Source organism: Semicossyphus pulcher, unplaced genomic scaffold, assembly GCF_022749685.1.
Source record: "Semicossyphus pulcher isolate SPU_LCO1_2020_fin unplaced genomic scaffold, fSemPul1.0.p SCAF_3, whole genome shotgun sequence".
Taxonomy (NCBI): domain Eukaryota; kingdom Metazoa; phylum Chordata; class Actinopteri; order Labriformes; family Labridae; genus Semicossyphus; species Semicossyphus pulcher.
This window is the reverse complement of record NW_027211704.1, coordinates 6068414-6089516: the sequence shown is the minus strand read 5'-3', so window position 1 is coordinate 6089516 and position 21103 is coordinate 6068414. Positions and strand designations below refer to the sequence as shown.

General features: G+C 43.4%; 1 protein-coding gene across 1 annotated transcript in view; it reads right to left on the bottom strand.

Annotated features, from left to right (window-relative positions):
• The window catches only part of ephb2b (eph receptor B2b), a 222287-nt gene that overhangs the window by 39689 nt on the left and 161495 nt on the right, over window positions 1–21103 (bottom strand). The window contains exons 5-6 of the mRNA XM_069678316.1: window positions 18305–18460; window positions 14947–15282 (exon numbers count right to left, since the gene is read on the bottom strand). Coding sequence (XP_069534417.1) covers window positions 14947–15282; window positions 18305–18460 — 492 coding nt within the window. The remainder of the gene's footprint in view (window positions 1–14946; window positions 15283–18304; window positions 18461–21103) is intronic.

The window sequence follows — 21103 nt, the reverse complement described above, 5'->3', positions numbered from 1 at the left end:
CTTCATTAAGCACGGCTGCTGAGGCGAGACCTCTGTGGATGGATAGACGGAGAGGGAGCTCAGTCATGGGTGCCCGTGTGGCTTCCAGAGTTAGAGGGGTTCAGGAGCAAATGAAGACCCCCTCAGTAACTGCTAGGTAAAATCACAGCAATCTAAAAAAAAGGGTTGTTCTGATACAGATACTAATATTGGAATTGCTTCTATTGCAGCCTAAAATCCGGGATCGTGCATTAGCAACTAGTCTGAGTTGAAAAGCATGATTTTTAAGTACAGGAAAAACATTAATGTAATAATAAGATTTTCTATTAAGTCGCTATCTATCGCCGAATGAGGTAACACAATGGTGATTGAGAATATGGCCCACTGATGAAAGCCTTTGCATTTGCAGAATTACAGACAGCGTCGATCACAAGCGGCGGCCAGTTAGTGACACGTTTTCCATCAGCCAGCAGTGGTTGGTCTGCCAGAGAGGGTAGGCGGAGCTAAGCGGCTGCTTTTTCGGTCTCTGCAAGTGTTGCGAGTAAACAGTAATCTACTATGGCTGAACAAACAAAGAAAAGATGGATGACTATAGATACAACTTCAAAGTGAAAATCGAAAGAAAAAGAAACAAACTCGACGCTCAGATGAAGCAAACAGGCTGAAAAGGAAAGCGACCGTCAGAAAGGAAAATCAAGAGTTACAACCGGAGCCAACCGTGGACGTCACACATGCAACACTGTCTGGATATCTGGAAAGTGTACTCTCGTAATAACTGTTTATCACCACAGGTACCGCCAAAGAGTACGAAACTGAGATCTTGGAGATTACAACTTGTTTCAGCAGAACTAAAGATTTTTTGCAACCTGGAAACAGCAGCCTAAACTCAGATCCATGCTTCAACCATGCCTGCCAGAGGCAATTACTGTTTGTAGCAAGAAGAACTTATTTAAGGTAATTTATCATGGCTCGATAGCACACAACAACAAGTGCATTGTGGCTAGGCCTGAATCACCGTCAGAGCTATACCAAAAACAGCAGCTCCATATTGAAAATCAGCGTTTCTGGAACATCTGAGGGGCCACAAGTCAAGCTTTAGCTTGTAGTTTTTGAAGTTAAGATTAATGCAAAGATGATCATTCACGAGGTTTCTGACAGGAGCTGAATCACAGCAGAGGTCTCTCCTCTTCAAAACAGATTTATACTAGTAAAAAAACAAATCAGTGTCTCTCCGATGCTTTTCTGCAGACACAAGAGAGATAGAGATCCATCAAAACAATCTTTCACCAGACACAATTCGTTCATTCTTCCATTTATATATTTGCCTGTCAAGCTGCGTAACAAAAAACTTCTTTGGCATCATTCTTTGTATTTGTTTATGTTTTACAAACAGAGCCAGGCCATGCAGCGATAAATCAGAACATACAGAGCAGTATGCAGTCACAGGGAGTCGCACGCATCTGATAGTTTTATCTGGATCAGTATTCTGTGACAGGGAGGAAAATATGGTAGCGGACCATCTTTTATCAAAAGAGAGGCTTTTATTTCCTGCAGCTGACTTATTTTACTGACAGACGACGTCCCCTCATGGTTTGATTTGAGCTCTTGCTCTGGTTCAAGGCAACTTAAAAAAGGGGACATCCTTCAATCTTTCCCAGCACATGAATCACATGCTTCTGAGAAAGTATATGTTAGAGGCCTTTTATCTGAGAGTCTCTAACATCCTGATGTGTCTACAGCCATGTGGCTCTGATATGATTAGACGTTCTGGTGCAGAGAGCAACGCTATGATTTGGAGAAGACGGGGGAGGCAGCGAGAACAGGTCAGGGCTCGTAAATCCCTTTTCCTTTTCATTGTAAAAATCAGTTTCCCCACAGCGCAGACTCTCCCAGAGGGCCCGAACCAGCTGGTCTTCTCCCAGGCAGCCTCCCAAACAGGCTGCCACTGCTCCACTCTCCCCGACTGCCGTCCATTTATGAGCCGCGCGCCGAGCCGTCTTAAAGGGAGAGGCCCACATTTTGCTTGTACTTTTAGCATGCTGGCAGCCTGCCCTGTTTCCCCAGCTGCAAAGGATTGTGGGTTTTACATCTATAAAGATTTTCCAGCGCAGTAAAGCTACAAAAGTGAGATTTCAGTTCATCAAGCTCTAAACCATCTGCACTGTAGAAGATTGGGGGGCTATAATGCACTCGTATACACACCATAAGCTAATTCCAAAATAGGCTCTTCAGGGGCTGGAAGAGTTTTCAGATGCTTGCAGAGGTTAGGGTTTAAATCTAAGCTGAGCCAACAAATCTGCAGACGGAGGAGATGCAACCAAGATAAGCGTATAAGGAGAGAACACTGCAGAGGAAATAAGAGATCACTCCTTTGCAGTAACCGAGCTTAACGTCAAACAATCAAATAAGTACAGCTATTTTGAGATTGCGTGTTGATAGGTGGCGCTGAATAGAGAGCGCAGTATTTCAGCCACTTCATTGGATAGTTTGAATATTCTTGTACTTCTTTACAGCAATTGTTCAAACGTCGACAAAAAGATGTGGTCCTTCAGTCTCTCTGTGCCTGCACTGAATAGACACAGAGTGTACGCTCTCCCACTGCAGGGACGTAGACCGGAGGTTTTGACTCGCAGCTCTGAGGAAAACTGGACCGGACTTTTATCAACAAGCTGCACTGAAACTTCTTCCAAACTGGCATCTGTGAGGAGGAAACCCCCACAAACCACAGAATGTATGTAAATGTTCGACAGTGTTGGAAAACGCCAGTGTGGGCTACATCCTTCCTCTTCTCTCATTCGGGCAGTGGTATGCAAAAATATTTAGTGTGATGGAGTTAATAGTTCAGCTGGTGGACTGCCGACATGAGCAGAACAGAGCTGTCCAAATAAGCGTTATGTGGATTGACATGATTCAGTCCATTTATATAAATGTAGAGTCGTTTTTCAGGCATTTATTCCCCTCCTATCAGCAACACAAACTGTTGTTGGAACTGAAAATCCCGGAGACAAAGAGAAAGTAAAACTCGGGGAAGAGCAAGTGATGAAATATGTAAAATAAAAGGCTTCTCTTACTTCCCCTGAGGGGAGGTGTCTAACTTTAACATTAGACACACAATACTTTTCAACATTTCTTCTGCTACATGTAAACTGAACATGTAAACTAAGCACAAATAGAAAACATGATAGCAGTAATGCTCCTTCAAAATAAAAGTCTGTCCTTTGATCCATGTAAAACCTGATCTGAAATGTACAAAGCCCTTTCAGCACTAGAGCAGAAAAACATCAAACTACGACAACGACAAGACAACAGCCACTGCAACAAAGAATATGCGCTTCTACCAAGGTTAGAATAGTTTTTCATTTTTCATTAGTCAGGGCTGGAGCAACGAAGGCAGTGTGAGGACCTTATTGGAATGAAAGGAATTATTATTTTACTCTCTTTTTCCGTTCCAAAGTAAATCGCATGTTTGGCAGCTTTAACGTGCGCAAAAATGGCTCCATAGCGCCCCCTGGAAGTGGAGAAAATTCAGCCCCTCCAACAGGTTTCACCTACATGAAGCAAATTTGGTACACATATGTATCATGCCAGAGCCTACAAAAAAGTCTATTATGGACATACCCTAAACCCAACAGGAAGTCCGACACTTTGTATTTTGTGGTCATTTTATCTATCTATCTATCTATTTTTCCATATTTTGACTTTGACTTTTCAATTTCAGTTTTTTTTCTGGTTTAGTTTAGTTTTTATTAGTTGAGTTATTAGTAGTGTGGGATACTACATACATTTATATATATATATATGTTTTAGTTAGTTTTGTAAACACACGACACAGTTTCAGTTTTTTTTTTTTTTTCATTTAACGAAAATGCTTTTGACTCTCCACTTTTCCTTATGGGCTGTGGTGCAGTGGTTAGCGCTGTCGCCTCATAGCTAGAGGGTTACTAGTTTAAATCCCGGTTCAGTCATAGTGGGCCTTTCTGTGTGGAGTTTGCATGTTCTCTCAGTGCATGCGTGGGTTCCCTCCCTGTACTCCGGCTTCCTCCCACAGTCCACAGACGTGCTCGTGAGGTTCATTGGTGACTCTGAAAATTGCACGTAGGTGTGAATGTGAGCGTGAAAGGTTGTCTGTCTCTGTGTGTCAGCCCCGTGATTGGCTGGCGATCAGTCCAGGGTGTAACCCCGTCTCTCGTCCAATGACAGCTGGGATAGGCTCCAGCCCCCCCGCGGCCCTGAACAGGATAAGCGGTATAGATGATGGATGGATAGTTTTCTATATAATAATAATATAATAACAACAATCCATTTGATGTGTCCCAGGTTAAAATGCTATGAAGATAAACTATAAAAGTCCATCATAAATCTTTATATTTGACCGGTGTGCTCGAAAATGAAGACCTCCTGAGAAATGCGGAACGATGCACATGCACATTATTTGACTTCTATATGAACTCATGTCGTGATACATTCTTATCAACATTCAACAAGGGAATCACATCCATGAGACAGTCAGTCCCACCGTCTGCTGTTTCCACTAAGCAGCTCCAAAGTATCATAAACAAGACCTGGAAATTACATACAGCACATCTGCTCCGGCTCTGTGTCAATGCACAGCGATGACTTCTGGCTTAACGTTAAAGTCATGCTTATCTACGCGGTATGAGGATGCTGCCATGAGAGGCACACAATAGTAAGGATTATAAAAGATCATCTGCGCTTATAAAGTTCCTGACCCCAATTTACACGTAAAACCTTGGAGAGGATGATGGAGGATGCAGATCGCATGATCAGCGGGATCTCTGGAACAAATGGAGGCCACATTAAAAAATGAGAGGCATTAGTGACATCTGAGTAGGAGCAGGGGGGAGCCGCTCGCCGAGTTTTAAGCAGATTCTCCTGAGCGTTGGCAAGAAAGTCGCTCAGACTTTGACAACTCTGTTATGCATCCACCTTAAAAGGAATACTTAATCTTAATGTCACCAGAGAAACTTTAAGTTCAGAGCGTTTTGGCAGAGGAAGGAGGGAAAGAAGAAAGAGTGAGAGGCTAAAAGAGACAGTGCCATTGTGTTTATCACGGAGCCATTTGCTTAATTGCTGAAGTTAAGTCCACAGAGTTTAAATAAAGGTTAATAAATTAAAAAAACAAAGTGCTGATTGTGTCACGGCCCCTTTTTGCTTCATCAGCTTTATTTATCATCTTTTTTTAATCATCACTCTCTCGTATATAAAGAGTAAATAAATAACTGCTTTAAAGCACGCTCAATTATTCAGCCCTTTTAACTATACAGCTAATGCACTCAGCAAGAATTAATTGTAGTTTCACATTATGTTCCCTTTTACAACCCACTGGGCCCAAAGATCGTGGCCTTTTAACCTACTTTTGTACGCAGGCGATGTGCATACTCTATTCCTCTCTTCCTGCACGGACTTAACCCTGCAGAGCTCATCCTGAGGAGCAGATTCTCTCACAGCATAATGCAGGCAGCCAAAAGGCACATGGCTACTGAAAGATTTATGAACAAGATCAATTAGTGAACTAATTTTGACAATCCATGTGCTAATTCTCTTCTGGGGAGTCGTGATTAAATTCATACTGCATGCATAGATTATTTAAAGTCATCTGATGAACCTCGCTGTCAACCCTGCAGGCTGCTCTCATTCCTGCACGCGCTATCGCTAAGCTAATCACTCTCTTTCTGCGGCAGTGATTGCCCGATGCCCGTCTGTAAACATGTTGCTCTGTATCAGTAATATAGCATGAATGAGGTGTACGTGTGGCTGGCCTCGTCTCAGTGTTCGGTGAGCTCCAGGTGCACGCTGAGGCCTCCTGTCTGTCTGCCTGGCTGACCTACACCGGCACTCACCATATGTGTCCTTCTTAACACCTTCTGTCACTGTCACACTGCACGCCATGTTTACTGGTGGTCCCTGTCTGACTCGCTGTCTCTCAGCTCGTTATCTCTCAGCCTGCATCTCTCTTCGCTCCCATCTATTAATTAAACAGCTTAATTTTTTTGTTGCCTTAGCCTCTGGTTTCAAAAGAGAAGTCAATGCAGAAGTGACTTCAACCTGAGCTATTTCTAACAGCCAGGAGGGAGTGAATACATCCATTATCTATTCCGGTTATCCTGTTCAGGGTTGCAGGGGGGCTGGAGCCTATCCCAGCGTTCAATGGGCAAGAGGCGGGGGCACACCCTTGACTGATCCTTTGCCATTCACAGGGCTGACATATAGAGACAGACAACCTTTCACACTCACAGGCAATCTTAGAGTCACCAATGAACCAAACGAGGATGTCTATGGACTGTGGGAGGAAGCTGGAGTACCCGGAGGGAACCCACGCATGCACGGGGAGAACATACAAACTCCACACAAGAAGGCACCCGATGTACAAACCGGGATTTGAACCAGAAACCTTCTAACTGTGAGGCGACAGCGCTAACCACCCTGTAGCTCAAAAGAACTCCACTGGTTGCAAAATAAGTCCAATTGTAATACGCAAGATGGAAAAATGACCCTACTTTTCAGTTGTTTTATTACCCCAGTGGTCTTTATTGCTGGTTTCCATGGTTCCATTTAAAGCAAAATCGATGATTAAGCAGGGTTTTCTTAAGGGTGTGGCTGCCTATTATTTACAAGTCGCTACAACTTCCTTAATTCACAGGTAGCGGCAAAATATTATCGCTTCTGGTTAGAAAAAAAAAACAAGATGGCGACGGCCAAAATGCCAAACTGTAAGCTTGAAAAGGCAGTTAACAAAACCGTTAACATTGCTCATGTCCACTTCTTTTACATGGTCTTCTTTTACAGCAAATATAATAACCTCATGTAATGAAAAAAGAGACTTATTGTTTTAAGTGGATTCTTTAGTCTTTTATTTGCAAGAAAATATCCTACATAAGGTTGTTTTAAAGCTATATTTATATGAATCTGTGAAAAATTATCTTGCAATTAAAGCTGCTGTAAGGAACATGCTTTGCGTCGGTTTTGGCGCCCCCTGTGGACAAAGCTTCACCTCTCATCTCTTTGCTGTACATGCGTTAAGTGGTGGTTTAAAATAAACCTGCTTTTTTAACAGTGACATGTATCACTCACTTTAATACTCTGGTTTGCTTTTGTAGGTCATATAGAGTAATCAGAATTATTGTCTCTTTTATAACCAGATAAAAACTCCTCACAGGAGCTTTCAGCACATTAGCATATAGGGGCTGCTTTTGTGCATGAACCAGCTCTATTGTAGTTCTGCTACTCAGAATGTCACATAAATTAAAATAACCCTGCGTAGGATAAAGGCAGGTAATCAACCAGAAAGCCCCGTCATTGCCATGAATACAGAATCTGTACTTTTTTCCAAGCTGTCTTTAAGTCAACAGTGTAGTAGCCACACTTGGCTGGCTGCTGTATCGACACATTCTGGCAGTCCCACCTGGCTCTGCACCAGTGCGTTTCACACCACGGCCCAGTGGAGCAGCAAAGTCCCTGGTAGCCTGGTTACACTGGTCCGGGGCAATTTGGACAATAATTAAGCCATAAATCTTCCCGGGGCCATATGAAAAGGCTGCACCCGATTACACCAACCACCCACCCCTACTGAGTAATGTGGTTCACTTCCACAATCAGCCAGTTCACCTGATAAGAAACCAATTCAGCCTCTCTGCATTTGGATGGCATTAGCAGCAGACGCCTCGGCTCACCTTGAGCTAATGAAATGCCTAAACAAATATGTCCTCTGGAGTCAGTACAACACTATAGACTGCAATGTGGCATATGCAAAGGGTATATGGAGATCTTATTTATCTGCTGTGCAAAATGCAGTGCTGAAATCTCTCACAGAATAATGATAGTTTGCATTCAGGGAGGAGATAATCTCTCCTCTATGCACTGAAATTGATGATACAGCTGCTCTTTTGTACGCTAGCAAATAACTGGAAGGCACATTTATAGTTATCTATTTTGGGTCTTCATTTAAAGCAACGGAATAATCTGTGTAGAGTAAATTAGTTTTATTGTGATTGATAAAATAGAGTCTGCTGCTGTAATCACACATAAACCCCATCATCTAAATATCTTTGACCGTTTGAACACGGCCTTGGGCGAGTTGCAACAGGTAAAGGTAAGTTCAAACCTACATCAGTGTCTACTAATTGGATATTCTGCATGGTTCAATCAGAACAGGTTGTATCACCTAGACTAGTTAGTAGCGGTTCCTCCATATTTACTCACCTTCACAGCCGAGTGTAACTGTGACAAAGCTAACTGAACCAACTGACAACCAACATTAGCTTGCTGATATACGACTCGTTTACAGTTTGGACTGAAGAGTAAAAACAGATGATGAGGAATGTAGCGGATATATCTGATGTCAAACTTTATACATTTTATTATCTTGAACAATTAAAACAACATTTCACAAACTTACCATAAATCATGACAATAACGTTTGATTGAATATCTTCAGTTTGGGAGGAATATTGAATGATCAATAATTCTATGAATGCTACTAACATTTTAAAAAGACCTCTTAAACCTGTGATTTTTGGAAGTTATACTAACTTGTAAAATGCTACAGTGGCTTCCTGTTTACATACTTGATTCCTCTTGATTGGACAATAGATGCTTCCTACCAAACTTTTCTATAGCAGCATTGATATTTCTTAAGTTTTGATGGTGTAGCCTTATTTGGAAATCCCTACTTTGAAACTAGCCAGTAGTTACGAACAATTTAGGACTTCACATTCAAACTTGGTAATGGATTTAAGCTAGTGCAACACAAACATGAAATCAAACATCCACCCATCCCTCATCTACACGGCTTATCCTGTTCGGGGTCGCGGGGAGGCTGGAGCCTATCCCAGCTGTCATTGGGCGAGAGGCGGGGGTACACCCTGGACTGATCACCAGTCAATCACACATAGAGACAGACAACACGCTCACATTCACACCTACAGGCAATTTAGAGTCACCAATGAGCCTAACGAGCATGTCTTTAGACTGTGGAAGGAAGTAGGAAACCCATGCATGCACGGGGAGAACATGCAAGACCCACTTTGTCCGAACCAGAATTCAAACTAGGAACCTTCTAGCTGTGAGGCGACAACGCCAACCGCTGAACCACTGTGCCAACACCTGGAATCGAGCACTTGCTGACAAATGTGTGTAATATATAGATTTACAAAAATATATATCAGGTATGTTCTTGAGTGCGTCTGTCCAGACGTGTGTCTCAGACCATGTGAAGGCAAAATGACAGCATGTATGTAAAATCTGGGATAATAGCAAACATTGTCTCTCAGCTGTAAACTTCTCCTTCATACAATAGTGATTGCAGACTGACTAATATAAGGGGAAGGAAGGAATATTGGTGTGAAAAAAGGAAGAAAAAGTAGCTTTGAAGGTAGTTCTAGGTCTAAAAGTGCTTCCAAAGGAGATGCAGGTCTTCTGAGCACTCTGGCTGTTTCAAAGAACAAGATTAACCTGTTACTTTGCTGCTACAAGACGATAGTCTAGGTTAAGATACCAAGAAGTAAATGAAGGGACTTCATATCATATAAAGGGCAGCAGATGTTTTTTGTTTTGCAATGAAAGAATAATTCAGAGGATGCAGAAGACAGCTAAGTAATAAGCAGAAGTCTTTGAAAAACAGGTGGTTCGAAAAATAGGTAATTAAGAGAGAGGCAAAAAAACAGGAGACAAAACACTAAAAATTGAAGGAGAAAAGAAAGAAGCTATAACCTGGAGGCCCTATCACAAGCCCCATCCAGCGCCCTGCTGCTGACTTTAACCTACCATCTGCCAAAGTTACCACGAGGGGAGACAGGCCAAACTTGTGATAAACACACAATAACAAACAAACCGATCATTTAAGTGATAGCATTAAACATTTCCATTCTGCTGATGGTAAGCAGAACCATACCAGTGTAGTCACTCACTGCCTGTACTCATTGCCTAACAATGCACACCTGTTTCCACTTTCTGTGACCGTGCAGATGAGCTGCACCAACATCTCAAACACAACTTCAACAAAACACATTACACCGCTGCATTAAAGATGACCTCACAATCTTAAGAAGCTTGGAAACATTTTCTAAGGCTGTGAAGAAGAGTTTAGAAGAGGTCACAGAAACCCTTTGTAGACATTTTGGAGAGTTTCAGGGACGTCAGAGACACTACAAACTTTCATAAGGTGTGGCCAAGAGGTTTGGAAGAGGAGTGGTTGACAACATAAAGAAGATATGTAGTGATAGTAGCATGTCCTATAGCATAGTCTTTATACAATAAGGAAATATTATAGACCAGGGCCAAAGACATTGTTTTCGCAGCCATGTTATAACGGCTGTAGTTTATGTTGTGTTGAAGCCACATCCTTAAAGACCCCCTCCAATGAAAACCAAGTGTTTAACTTGGTAAACTTCTCCATGTGGTGTTTTTCATGTGCTACAAGGCACATACAAGGCTGGGCCTGTCTGCTTTTAAACTGCAGTGTACCAAGGACAGGCTTTCCCTCCCAATCTCTTTAATGGACGGGGTGACGCTATGCATATCATTATGTGTAACCTATGGCAACCACTTCGCAGTGTGCGAGCCAGCTGTAACCGACATCGTAATTTTTGCAAACTCACTACTGACCACTGACGTTAACGTTACTACTACTAATTAATACATTTCAAGCTAGCTAAGTTGCCGCTAAACGCTGGCAGAGACGTGTTTTGTTTTTGGCTGTAATTTTACAAAAGGAGAAACGTAGCACAAAGTGGGCGGTGCATATGCAGAGTCAGTAATTTTTAACGAGGGAGAAGGAGGAGAGGCCTTGGGAGGATTTGTACAAGGTAATTAAACATAAAAAACACAATTTATTATTACAAGCAGAGCATTTTATATGTCTTAAAACATGACTGGAGCTGGTCTTTAATTTCACAGAAACTAGAAGATATTACCTTTCAAAGCCACAAACATGCATTCTGAAGTTAAAGTACTTCAGTTGTGAGCTTTTCCATTCGGGTGAGTCAAATAGGCGAATATTACCCTCCAAAAAGTGTTGAAAGGAAAACAAATTAACTGGAACAGTGAACTAGAATAATAATTTATAACTAAAGACTGATGAGTGTTGGGAAACAGGGCAGATTTGAAAGCAGCTCTTTCACAAGTACAAAAGGTAAATACATTAAAAAGCCAGCGGTTTCATCTGTTAAAGTTTAAACTCCTGACCTTAGAAAGGTTAAACCTGCAGGCAGACACGCCAAATCATTTACAGTGAGAGTCGAACATGTTTGTATTTAAATAGCCATATTGTTGGCTGACCGCCGGGGTCAGCCCTACACACAAGTCTGTATGTGACTGACTGACTGAGCGAGTGAGTGAGTGAGTGAGTGACGGCACTTGAATTCGCAATGGCGGATCATGGAGCAAATTGGACCTCCACTGATACTTATACGGCTCTGGATACTTTGTTCAGGGAGTAGGCGGGGCTGCTCCTCCTCTGTCCTCACCTACGTCCGCAGCGGGCACCTGCTTTCAAACACATTGTCATCGGCTTCATGAGGACAGTCCTTGTAACACATTGCCCACAAAAGCGCACATTGATCTGACGCGGTCAGCCACACACCAGGTTTTCACCTAGTATCTGAATCTCTAAATCTGTAAATAGGATCATTTCTGAATCAAGTTTTTCGAGTAAACATTTTGTCCCCCAAACTTACTCAAACTCCTAAATTCATGAGTCTTGTGTCACCACTCTCTCAGCTGTCAGACGCAGTTTAAATCACTTTAACACGTCGTCACAATGTAGTTTCCACCCTGAGTCCCTGACAGAAAGCATCAGATCTGCAGCATGCAAACAGTAACATGTTATTGACAGAGGAAAAGCCTGAATAGATGGCTTACTTACTCATTGCTATAAAACAACTTGGAGGCACTTCCAGCCTTCTGCATATCCAACACAATACAAGTTAGGGGGAATTAGTCATATGCTTATAAAACAGGCTTGAACGGCGTTCAGCACGCCATCTCCCTTTGTGTGGCATTACAGTGTGTAATCAGGCGCCGCACTTTCCAGGGCAATCACGTCCTTTATCACAGAGGAACTGTCGCCAACCACCTACGGAGTGGGAGGATAAGCCCTTTGGGTAATAGAGGGTGGTGGGTGCTTGATTGGGTATGGTGAGTGAGAAGTTTTTGCTCACGTCTCGCACCACCCTGCCATGCCCCCCCACCCACCCACCCTTCACACCAACAAGTCAAAGCTGAGGACGGCAGCCGTCCAACACCAGAAATGAGACACTTTCACGCCACTCGCTTTCAATTTACTTATTTGTTTATCTCTTTCTAGAACTCTCCAGCCTCTGGCCCACTGAAAGCTAACTGAGGGACCGATTCGCACACTTCTAGGTGCACCAAATTTCAAACTCTCTCTCTGGGTTGTGTTTTTCTTCATCTGACGCTCTAATTCTCGGTGTAAGAGGGAGGCACAGACTCGCCTGTGGTAATTAGGGGTGACACGATGTTTATGTAACCTCCAAGACTCACAAACCAGATGCAATTACGGGCTCCTGGTGCCTGTGACCCCAGCCCCGTAGCGCAGCGCCGCAAAACTGCAATCCCGTGTCCCAGGGGTGAGCCCGGTTCTGCAGGGTGAAGGGGGGGGAGGTGGGAGACCGGAGTTGGGGGCCAAGCAAGAGTTTAGTTCTTTTCACAGCTCCCTCCAACGGGAGCTCTCGCAGCCTAATCCAAAGTGACGGGCACTTCAGTGGAGAGGGCGCGGAGCCCCCCAATTTCCGCCAGGACCCCACGGCAGGGGGAAGCAGAGAAGCCAAGGGTTGGGGTGGCAGACTTATTGTGGCCCAGTGAGAAAGAGCGGGGCAGGGGCCTCATTACAACGCTTAACTGCACTCACAGGCCCTCATTAACCCACCACACCAGTGACTCAAATCAAAACAGACAATAAAAAGAGGTCGCCGTTTGAATGAAGGCCCCCATTTTACTGTGACTTAGAGTATCAGGAACATAACAGAGAGCTTAATGGAGCTTTTACACAAACATTTCTGTAAACTTGAAGTTTGCAACAATTTACGCAAAGAAAACCTCCTCTTTAAATGTGTTCATCCAAGTTATATACCCCTGTATACCCTTTCTGTATGACTGCTTCCATGTAGGCATCCGGACATCTGGGAATTCCAGAGGAAAGTAATGAGAGAGCGAGAGTGTAGTTAAACAAAACCCAATATGTCCGCTGTAATAAAAGCACTGTGTTACTGTGCTTTAGGAAGCTCAGTCACAGCAGACTGCTCTCAGTGCAGGGGGATAGATGATGAGGGATGACAGGCACTTATGTATGTTGCTAATGGGATGCAAAGCCAGTGCAAAGATAAAGCCCGGCCTGTACCCCCCCCACCCCCACCACCCCAGCTCATCAGTGCTCGGGGGAGAGAAGCTTGGCACGCCAAATGATGCGTTTCATAGAGACAATTAAAGAGCAAATCAATGCTGCTGCCTCTGTGAAATAATTAGAGATGCTGTAGACGACCAGTGCAAACACACAGTGGAGAGCATGCAGAGCGTCTACAGCCACAGGAGAAATACTGGAGATGTGGAGGCTGGTAAAAGATCCTGCAGATTCAAAAGTCATGTGGCAACCTGTAATTCATTAGGCCTCAGAACGTGCTGGAAACACGGCTTCTTAAAGGCTGTGTTTACGTTTACAAAGTAGCCTATACATCGTGTATATAGCTATATACCACACTTACTATGCATGTACCATGTAACCTTTTTCTTTTAATTTGGCTTCAAATATTCCATAAGCATATATGATATCAAAGTACAGTGTCTCATTGAGCATCCACAAAAAATAGAGTAAAAATAAAAGTTCATAACTATTTAAAAAGACGTTCAAAAAACGGCTTATGTTGCTGTTTGGAAGTAAGTTAACTTAACTTGATCCTCAAAGAAATTTGACGTAACATAACATGTTCATTCTAAACACACAATCGTTTCACATGACTCGACACAGTTAAGTTCTTTTACTTACTTTTCCCAAGGTCATCGATTTAAATTTTGTTTTTTAAGTAAGCTTAACTTACGTTAGAATTTACAGTGTAGTGCAGAACAAAAAAATATGTTTTAAATTATTCACCTCATTTTAACACTGAATGGAGAATGACAATCCGTAGCATAGTTAGCATGCGCCTATTTGTTCTCAAAGCTATGAATGCAATGCTAAATGATTGCTCTATAGCGTTCGCAAGTGCTATATTATTACAGAGATAAACTCCCACTGCTAACTCTCAAACTCCCTCAGCCGAAAAAACACAATCAGGGTTAAAACTTAGCACCTGCGGCCGTCCGATATCACCTTCGGTCTTTAATACTTGGCCTGCGTACGATGCTAACGCTAGGTGCAAACAGCCGATTAGACCTAGCATAAAAAATATCAGAGCATACCACACCCAGGAGTTTAAATGAACTCAAATGACAATATTTTGAATTTAGATCAGAGCTAATTTCTTTGTTGATGCTTACTGTGCATATAAGTCTTTAAATTGCATGTGTAGAAGGCTGTTTCCAGTGGCTTTAATGTAACACTACAATCAATATAGACGTACTCCCTGAACAGTAGATGAGAGACAGCAGCGAGCCTGCACTCAGCTCCAGTCTGAAACTCATGCAGATGAGGTCACAGAGTAAAGACCAGCAGGCCATCACGTTCTGCCTGTCACATCATCAACGGCACTCTCCTCCCCATTTTAGAGCCCTTCATCTGCATACATCACCATACAGGAGAGGGAAGGGACTTACTTAGTGCAGGTCTATGCTCTGTGCATTATGTGCTTGTAGGAAAGAGTGTGATGAAGAGGTACTGTACGACGACAGAGGAGCGACACAGAAATAGACATGGAAAAAAGAAAGCGACGGGGAGGAAAGAAGAGGAAACCACATGGGGAATATTAAGCGTAGAAAAAGACAGATGGGCCCACTTACCAGCCTGGTTAGTGGTAATGTTGACTGAGGCGTACTGAGGAGAGTAGGGGCTCTGATCTGACACCCCGTTGACAGCCTGCACCTCGAACGTGTACTGCGTGTGGGCCAACAGGTCGCTGATGTAGACCCGGGAGTCTGTCAGGCCCAGCTGACGGGGCAGAAACTGAACGTTGTCCCCGCAGCGGGTGCAGCCTCCCCGGCCTCCACCGCAGCTCTTGCAGATGATGTTGAAGACCACGTCCTCGCGGCCCCCGGAATCCCGAGGAGACAACCACTCCAGCATCACAGAGGTTTCATTCACACTGGAGATGACGGTCTGCGGAGCGGAAGGGACGGCTGGAAAACACAAGAGAGGTTCAGTGGTCAACAAACAAAACAAAACATTTATTTAAGCTGTTTGATTAAAGTGGTGTGACATCTGTGTCTTGCATTTATTCTGTATATCCCTATGAAACTGGAAAACATCATACATGTTGATACATACCTGCATTAGCCTTTTACATTAATATTAAAGTCTAAAAGCCACCTTCCTTTTAGCTCTATTTTTTGTCTCCACCAACTCCTGGGAGAAATATGCAGCTACTACTAGCTGCTAAATGCCCCGCTATGTTACCACTTGTGTCTGTCTGCCATCTGGTTCTGGGCAGGTACCGTACAGTGGGGTTAATCAGAGCTTTTTCACTGCAAACAGCTGCCTGTTGCTGCTGGAAACGAGGCTGGAGAGAGCGCCGAGAGTGAGTCAGAACAGTGAAGTTGTGGGCTGTAAAAAACAACGAGAAGAAAGCCACTCCACAGGTCTGAGGGGGCACTCTTTGTCGAGGCAAGCAGCCACTTTGACATAGTGTAGTTGCAGTCATGTGATTTCTTGTTAATATATAAATGTTTTTATAGCTGTTTTAAGACATCCTGCTAAACAGACAAAAAGGACCAAATACACTGTGTGCCAGTGTTCATTTTGCCAGCTATTTTAGATCTAGTCTTAATCTTAAGACGAAAATGCTTCTTAGTTTTAGTCCCTTTATAGTGTATAGTATAGTCTAGTTTTAGTCGACGCACGTAAAGCCAGAGACTGAAGCTGTGCGGTTACAGTAGCACGTTCTGCACATTCCTCTCTTGCCTTATTGCAGCAGCAGTGTTGTTATTTACCATTAAATATTCAGCATCGATTCTCATTTAACCAGTCTGACTGAAGCAGACGGCCGATGATCGCTCCTTTTAGTGCCAAAGAAGCGTCAGATGAGCGTGTGAGCGTGCACAGAGCCTGAAGTAGAAAGAGTTAACAGACAAAGTTCATAACCACCTTTGCGATGTTTGTTTTGCGTGAGTCGTTGTCAAGCTGCCGCTTTGGGACAGTATAGCTGTGTCAAATTCAGGGAGGATCTGCACGCACCCCTCAACAAGTTCAACCAGTTACAGGAATGTATCGCTTGTATTCTGACACACAAATGTGTAATATATGGACTTTGAATAGCTGATAGCCCACCACTAACATTTTAGTCCCGTCTCGTTAACGAAAACAAAACATACGTGTTGTTATCTATTTCTGACAGATCGTTGTCTTCAATGACGAACATTCATCGTCATAGTTTCAGTTAACACCGCTGTGTAGACTGACAATCATTGGAAAATTGGATTCTGTAAATTATATTTGTTGTATTCTGGAATGTTCTTTCAGAAAGATGAGGAACTCTTTCATCTATAAAGTCTGTTATATTGTTCTGTAGAAGAAGTAATCACTCACATGAGGCACGCCCTCAAGGAATCTGTACTTGCATGAACTTCCCTCAGTGGTATCGTGCTAATTTACTGATGGAAGCTGTGCTGTGATAACGTGGAGGTTATAACAGCCGTTCTACTTAAATAACCTCTTCACAGGAGAAGACAAACTCACTAAGATAGTGTATCCTCTTTGAGGTCTGAGCTGACGGTAAGCTGGCAGTGAATCTTCCCTCGGGATGCCCATTTACATTTTCTCATTTTTCATGCTGCTGTCCACTTTGTCAAGTGTTTTCTTAACATCTACTCCTGACAGTTTTCTCATGGAGCATCGTATAGAGTTACCGCTGCGGAGAGAAACCGACTGTTTCCCCTGTTGAGACATTCTCAGCAGCTCGGCATTACGGGGTGGAAACTTTTCCACATGGCGCTACATGTTGAGTGACAGGCCAAACAAACAAACAATGAGAAGTGTTTATCTTCTACAGCCATGTGCGCCTAATTATGGAAGACGTTCCCTCTAGGACTAATGAGATAAACAATTCCACTCCGCCCACAACATCCTAAATCTGAATCGATCACTTCTTATTTAACCTCCTTTTAATTGGCAGCAATTAACAGATCTCCGGCTCTGGAAGGAAGCCCATTGGAGTGCACTTCTTGGTGTCTCTCATACATGGAAACATAACTCCTCTTTGGCATCTCCTTCCCGGGGAGGAGGACTAATATCCCCCCCATTAGCTGGCGGGGCGGCTCTGATGGGCCCATTCCCTTGGCTTTAATCAGGCCGGGCCCTGCTGCGCTTAATACGGGTGACGTGACGCTGCTGCTTTCTCATTCACAACAGCTGCTCGACTCCCAGAGCCAGGCTTATGCAAATCTCCTTTGTTGGAGACCATCAAATCTCTTCCCTCCTCGCTCCCTTTCAACAGGCAGAGAGGGAAAGAGTGAGGGAGAAAACACTACCGAACGTTGAAAGGGGCTTTTTTTCTCGCTCACCCCTGTTTTGTTTTAGTTCGACCACACTCTATGCGCTGATTCTCCGTCTTTCTCACATGCACCAAACCCCTCTGAGCTCTCTCAAATTCCCTCTCCTTCTTCATTTCTTTCTGCGAGTCTTGCCCTCACGCTTTACCCCTCCCTCGCTCACTCACTTTACTCTATCCTTCCCCTCTCTCTCTCTCAACCTCGGTGTCAGCATCAAATTCAAATTCAAATTCAAACAGCTTCATTGGCATGACAAGAGAGAGTCTCGCCCCGGCTCTTTCTCCGGGCCGGCCCCTTCACAAAGCGTCGCGCCCTGGCCCAGTAACCCCCGGTCCGGCTTGGAGTACGGGGCTGTGTGATGTAGAGGAGGGGCGGCCGAGCCTTGTGTGTCGGGTCAGATCTGTGGACAGCAACACTATGAGCATGTCAGCGTCGTGTTCGTGTGAGGGACAGCGCTGACAGGGTTTCTCTGTTTGCAGTTACACAGACTACCACTGTCCTTTGATCCCGGGCTCTTCTGCTCGCGGGTGTGAAACGCTCATGTGTCAAAGAGTTCATATTCGAAATCAAAGGCTTTGTGGGTATGCGGACTATAAGTGTTTGTGCGGAGTGTCAAGTTAGGGTTCACATCTAACCACTTCAGTACTATACATACTTGTGCACGGCATCTGGAGGGGATCTGAGTCGGTGCGGTAGTATCCGTTGCGGCAAACGCAGTTGATGGCGCCTTCGCTGGTGGTGCGGCTGTTGATGGGACACTGCATGCAGGCTTCATCTCCCTGAGTCGGCTTGAAGAAACTGGAGGGACAGGCTGAAAGACAAGAGGAGGATACGTATGAGATGTAGAATAATAAACAGTTTCAACCACTTTCTGTCAAAAGCACAGAGAATATCGAGTCATTTGAATCACAACTTTCTTAGTTCGACTCCAGCAGAACAGTTGAGTGAAAAACACAAATTTAAAACGCCCTCTGGCTTCAACTCAATGTTAGAAAATAATAAAAAGAAATGTGAAAGGGACAAAAAGTGACTTAATAACTTGTTGTGCAACAATCCAAAACAGAGATATTGAATTCATAAAATACAAAGCTGCTTTGCAAACAAAGCTTTGCAAGAAGCCAATAATATTAAACTGGAACTTGTTCAGCTACAGCAGAGCTACCTTGGGGTGTATGGGGTTGGGGGGGGGCTGCTCTCGTCTTGTGTGCGTATCCTCGTATCAGGTATTCACGTGTTTGAATGTGTCTTGAACCCGAGTCTGTGTGTGTGTATTTTCTAAATGTTTTATGGTTTTTAACTCACTGCAAAACAAATTTCTTTAAAATGACTTAAAAAACATCGGTTGACAAGTGGCATGGTCATGTAAAACACATCGATCAGTCAGACACCGGCTTGCGTTCCTGGGCACGCCTTCACAGCAGTCAGGATTAAAGGGACGGGGTTGGCTGGTCATTACAGTAACAGTAACATAGAATTTAAAAGAATGATATCTTTCTGTTTGTAGCCCCAAAAGGTTTTGTAGATTTAAAGTTATAATCTAGAACATCTCAGTTTAGTTCTCTTTGCACCTCTAGCGATAGGCAGCAATTTGCAAGAGCACACTTCCCAGATAACCAGACGTCCACGGTTGGCTCCGGCTGTAACTCTTGATTTTCCTCGCTGACGGTCGCTTTCCTTTTCAGACTGTTTGCCTTCATCTGAGCGTTGAATCTGTTTCTTTTTCTTTGGATTTTCACTTATTTTTGAATTTGTATCTGTAGTCATCGATTTTTTCTTTGATTGTTCAGTCATAGTAGATTACTGTTTACTCGCAACACTTGCAGAGACCGGAAAAGCAGCCGCTAAGCTCCGCCTACCCTCTCTGGCAGACCAACCACTGCTGGCTGATGGAAAACACGTCACTAACTGGGCACCAGTCCCACATTCCGTCCATGATTATACTATTTACTGCAAAGCTTTCATCAGTGGGCCATAGGCTCAGTCACCATTGTGTTACCTCATTCGGCGATAGACAGTGACTTAACAGACATTTATTTACATGAAAATCTTTAAGATTATTACTTTAATGTAGTTTAACTATCGGCAAGCTGCTGCAAAATATAGTTAAAGTACTAGTTTAATAACATGTAGCCAACCACCTCCCAAATGTAGTAGCCTGTATGTAAAACTGAAGATTAAGTAACTATATAAAAAAGAAAAAAGGGAATCGTTTGTTAGTGATATGAATATATTTCTTATTTCTACCATATTTCAGTTGCTTTCCTTTAAGCTTCAGTTGCATTAGACGGTTATATGTTAGCATCTTGCATCACCACAGAGGCAGTGAAATGACCAGAACTCACCCTGTAAACACCCACCAGGAGTCAGAGATATAAATATACATCAGCACAACCGGCTTATTAATCCACGCCAGGGAAGCCTCGCATGTGAGGCAACTCTCTGCACATATGGCAACATGGCAACATGTTGTAAGTTTGCTTTGAATTATTCACCGTGCTCTAGTTGCCTGAGACATCTCTGAAGTGCCCCGCTCTCTGTTAAGAGCGTAAGAGCGCTTTTAAGGGCCTCTCTGCGGAAACCTGGGAGGAAAGTTGCATTCACGATAGAGACGATGATGGACTCGGCTAACATTAGACTCTGTTTGTGTGTGTCTGTCGGTTTGTGGGTGAATCACAGGCTGGATACCAGGTGAATGTGTTTGTACGTTGCCATAAGCGTCCGTCACTGCAGCGATAAACAAACTAACTTAGCCGTCTGTGAAATCCCCTTATCCTCTCCTGAGTCACATTCCGCCTAAACCTTCATCGCTAGAAAATGTTTTTTTTTTTTTTTTTGAGCGTTTGCACCTGCACCATGTCAAGAGCTTTTTTCTATGTTGCGGCCAAAGCAGCTACAGTTTAGCTTCAGGTAATCCAGCAGCTCCCACCTGCCCCTCAGATAAAGCAGAAAACGCAGAGGTGCTGAGGCAGACGTGTTGGAAGCATAGTTACATGGAAATATCACACACGGGACGAGCTGCATGTCTGAAGTTTAGCCCCCCAGGCCCGTCGGTGCTGTTGTGTTCCTTTAGAAACAGTGTAAAAGCATCATAATCTATTGTGTCTGATGAAAGGAAACTAAATAAAGCAGCTTCTCCACATGAAATCACATCATTCTTACAGTTAAACGTGGTCAGGCTGATTTATACTTTTAATATTTAAAACTATTCGTCTTTCTCATCATAGGGACATTTTTTTTCCCTCCATTTTTTTGGTATGTTTCTTACAATAACACACAACTGCAATTTTCTAGCAATAAAACTACAGCCAGTATTTCATTCTGAGGCTACACTTGCAATTACAGCTAAACTGCAGCATCTGGAATATGGAAACGTCTGCAGCTGTAACTTCCATTTAAAGCAGTTCACATCACAAGGCAGAATTAGTCCCTAGTCCAATCCCAGTGTTTGTATTAG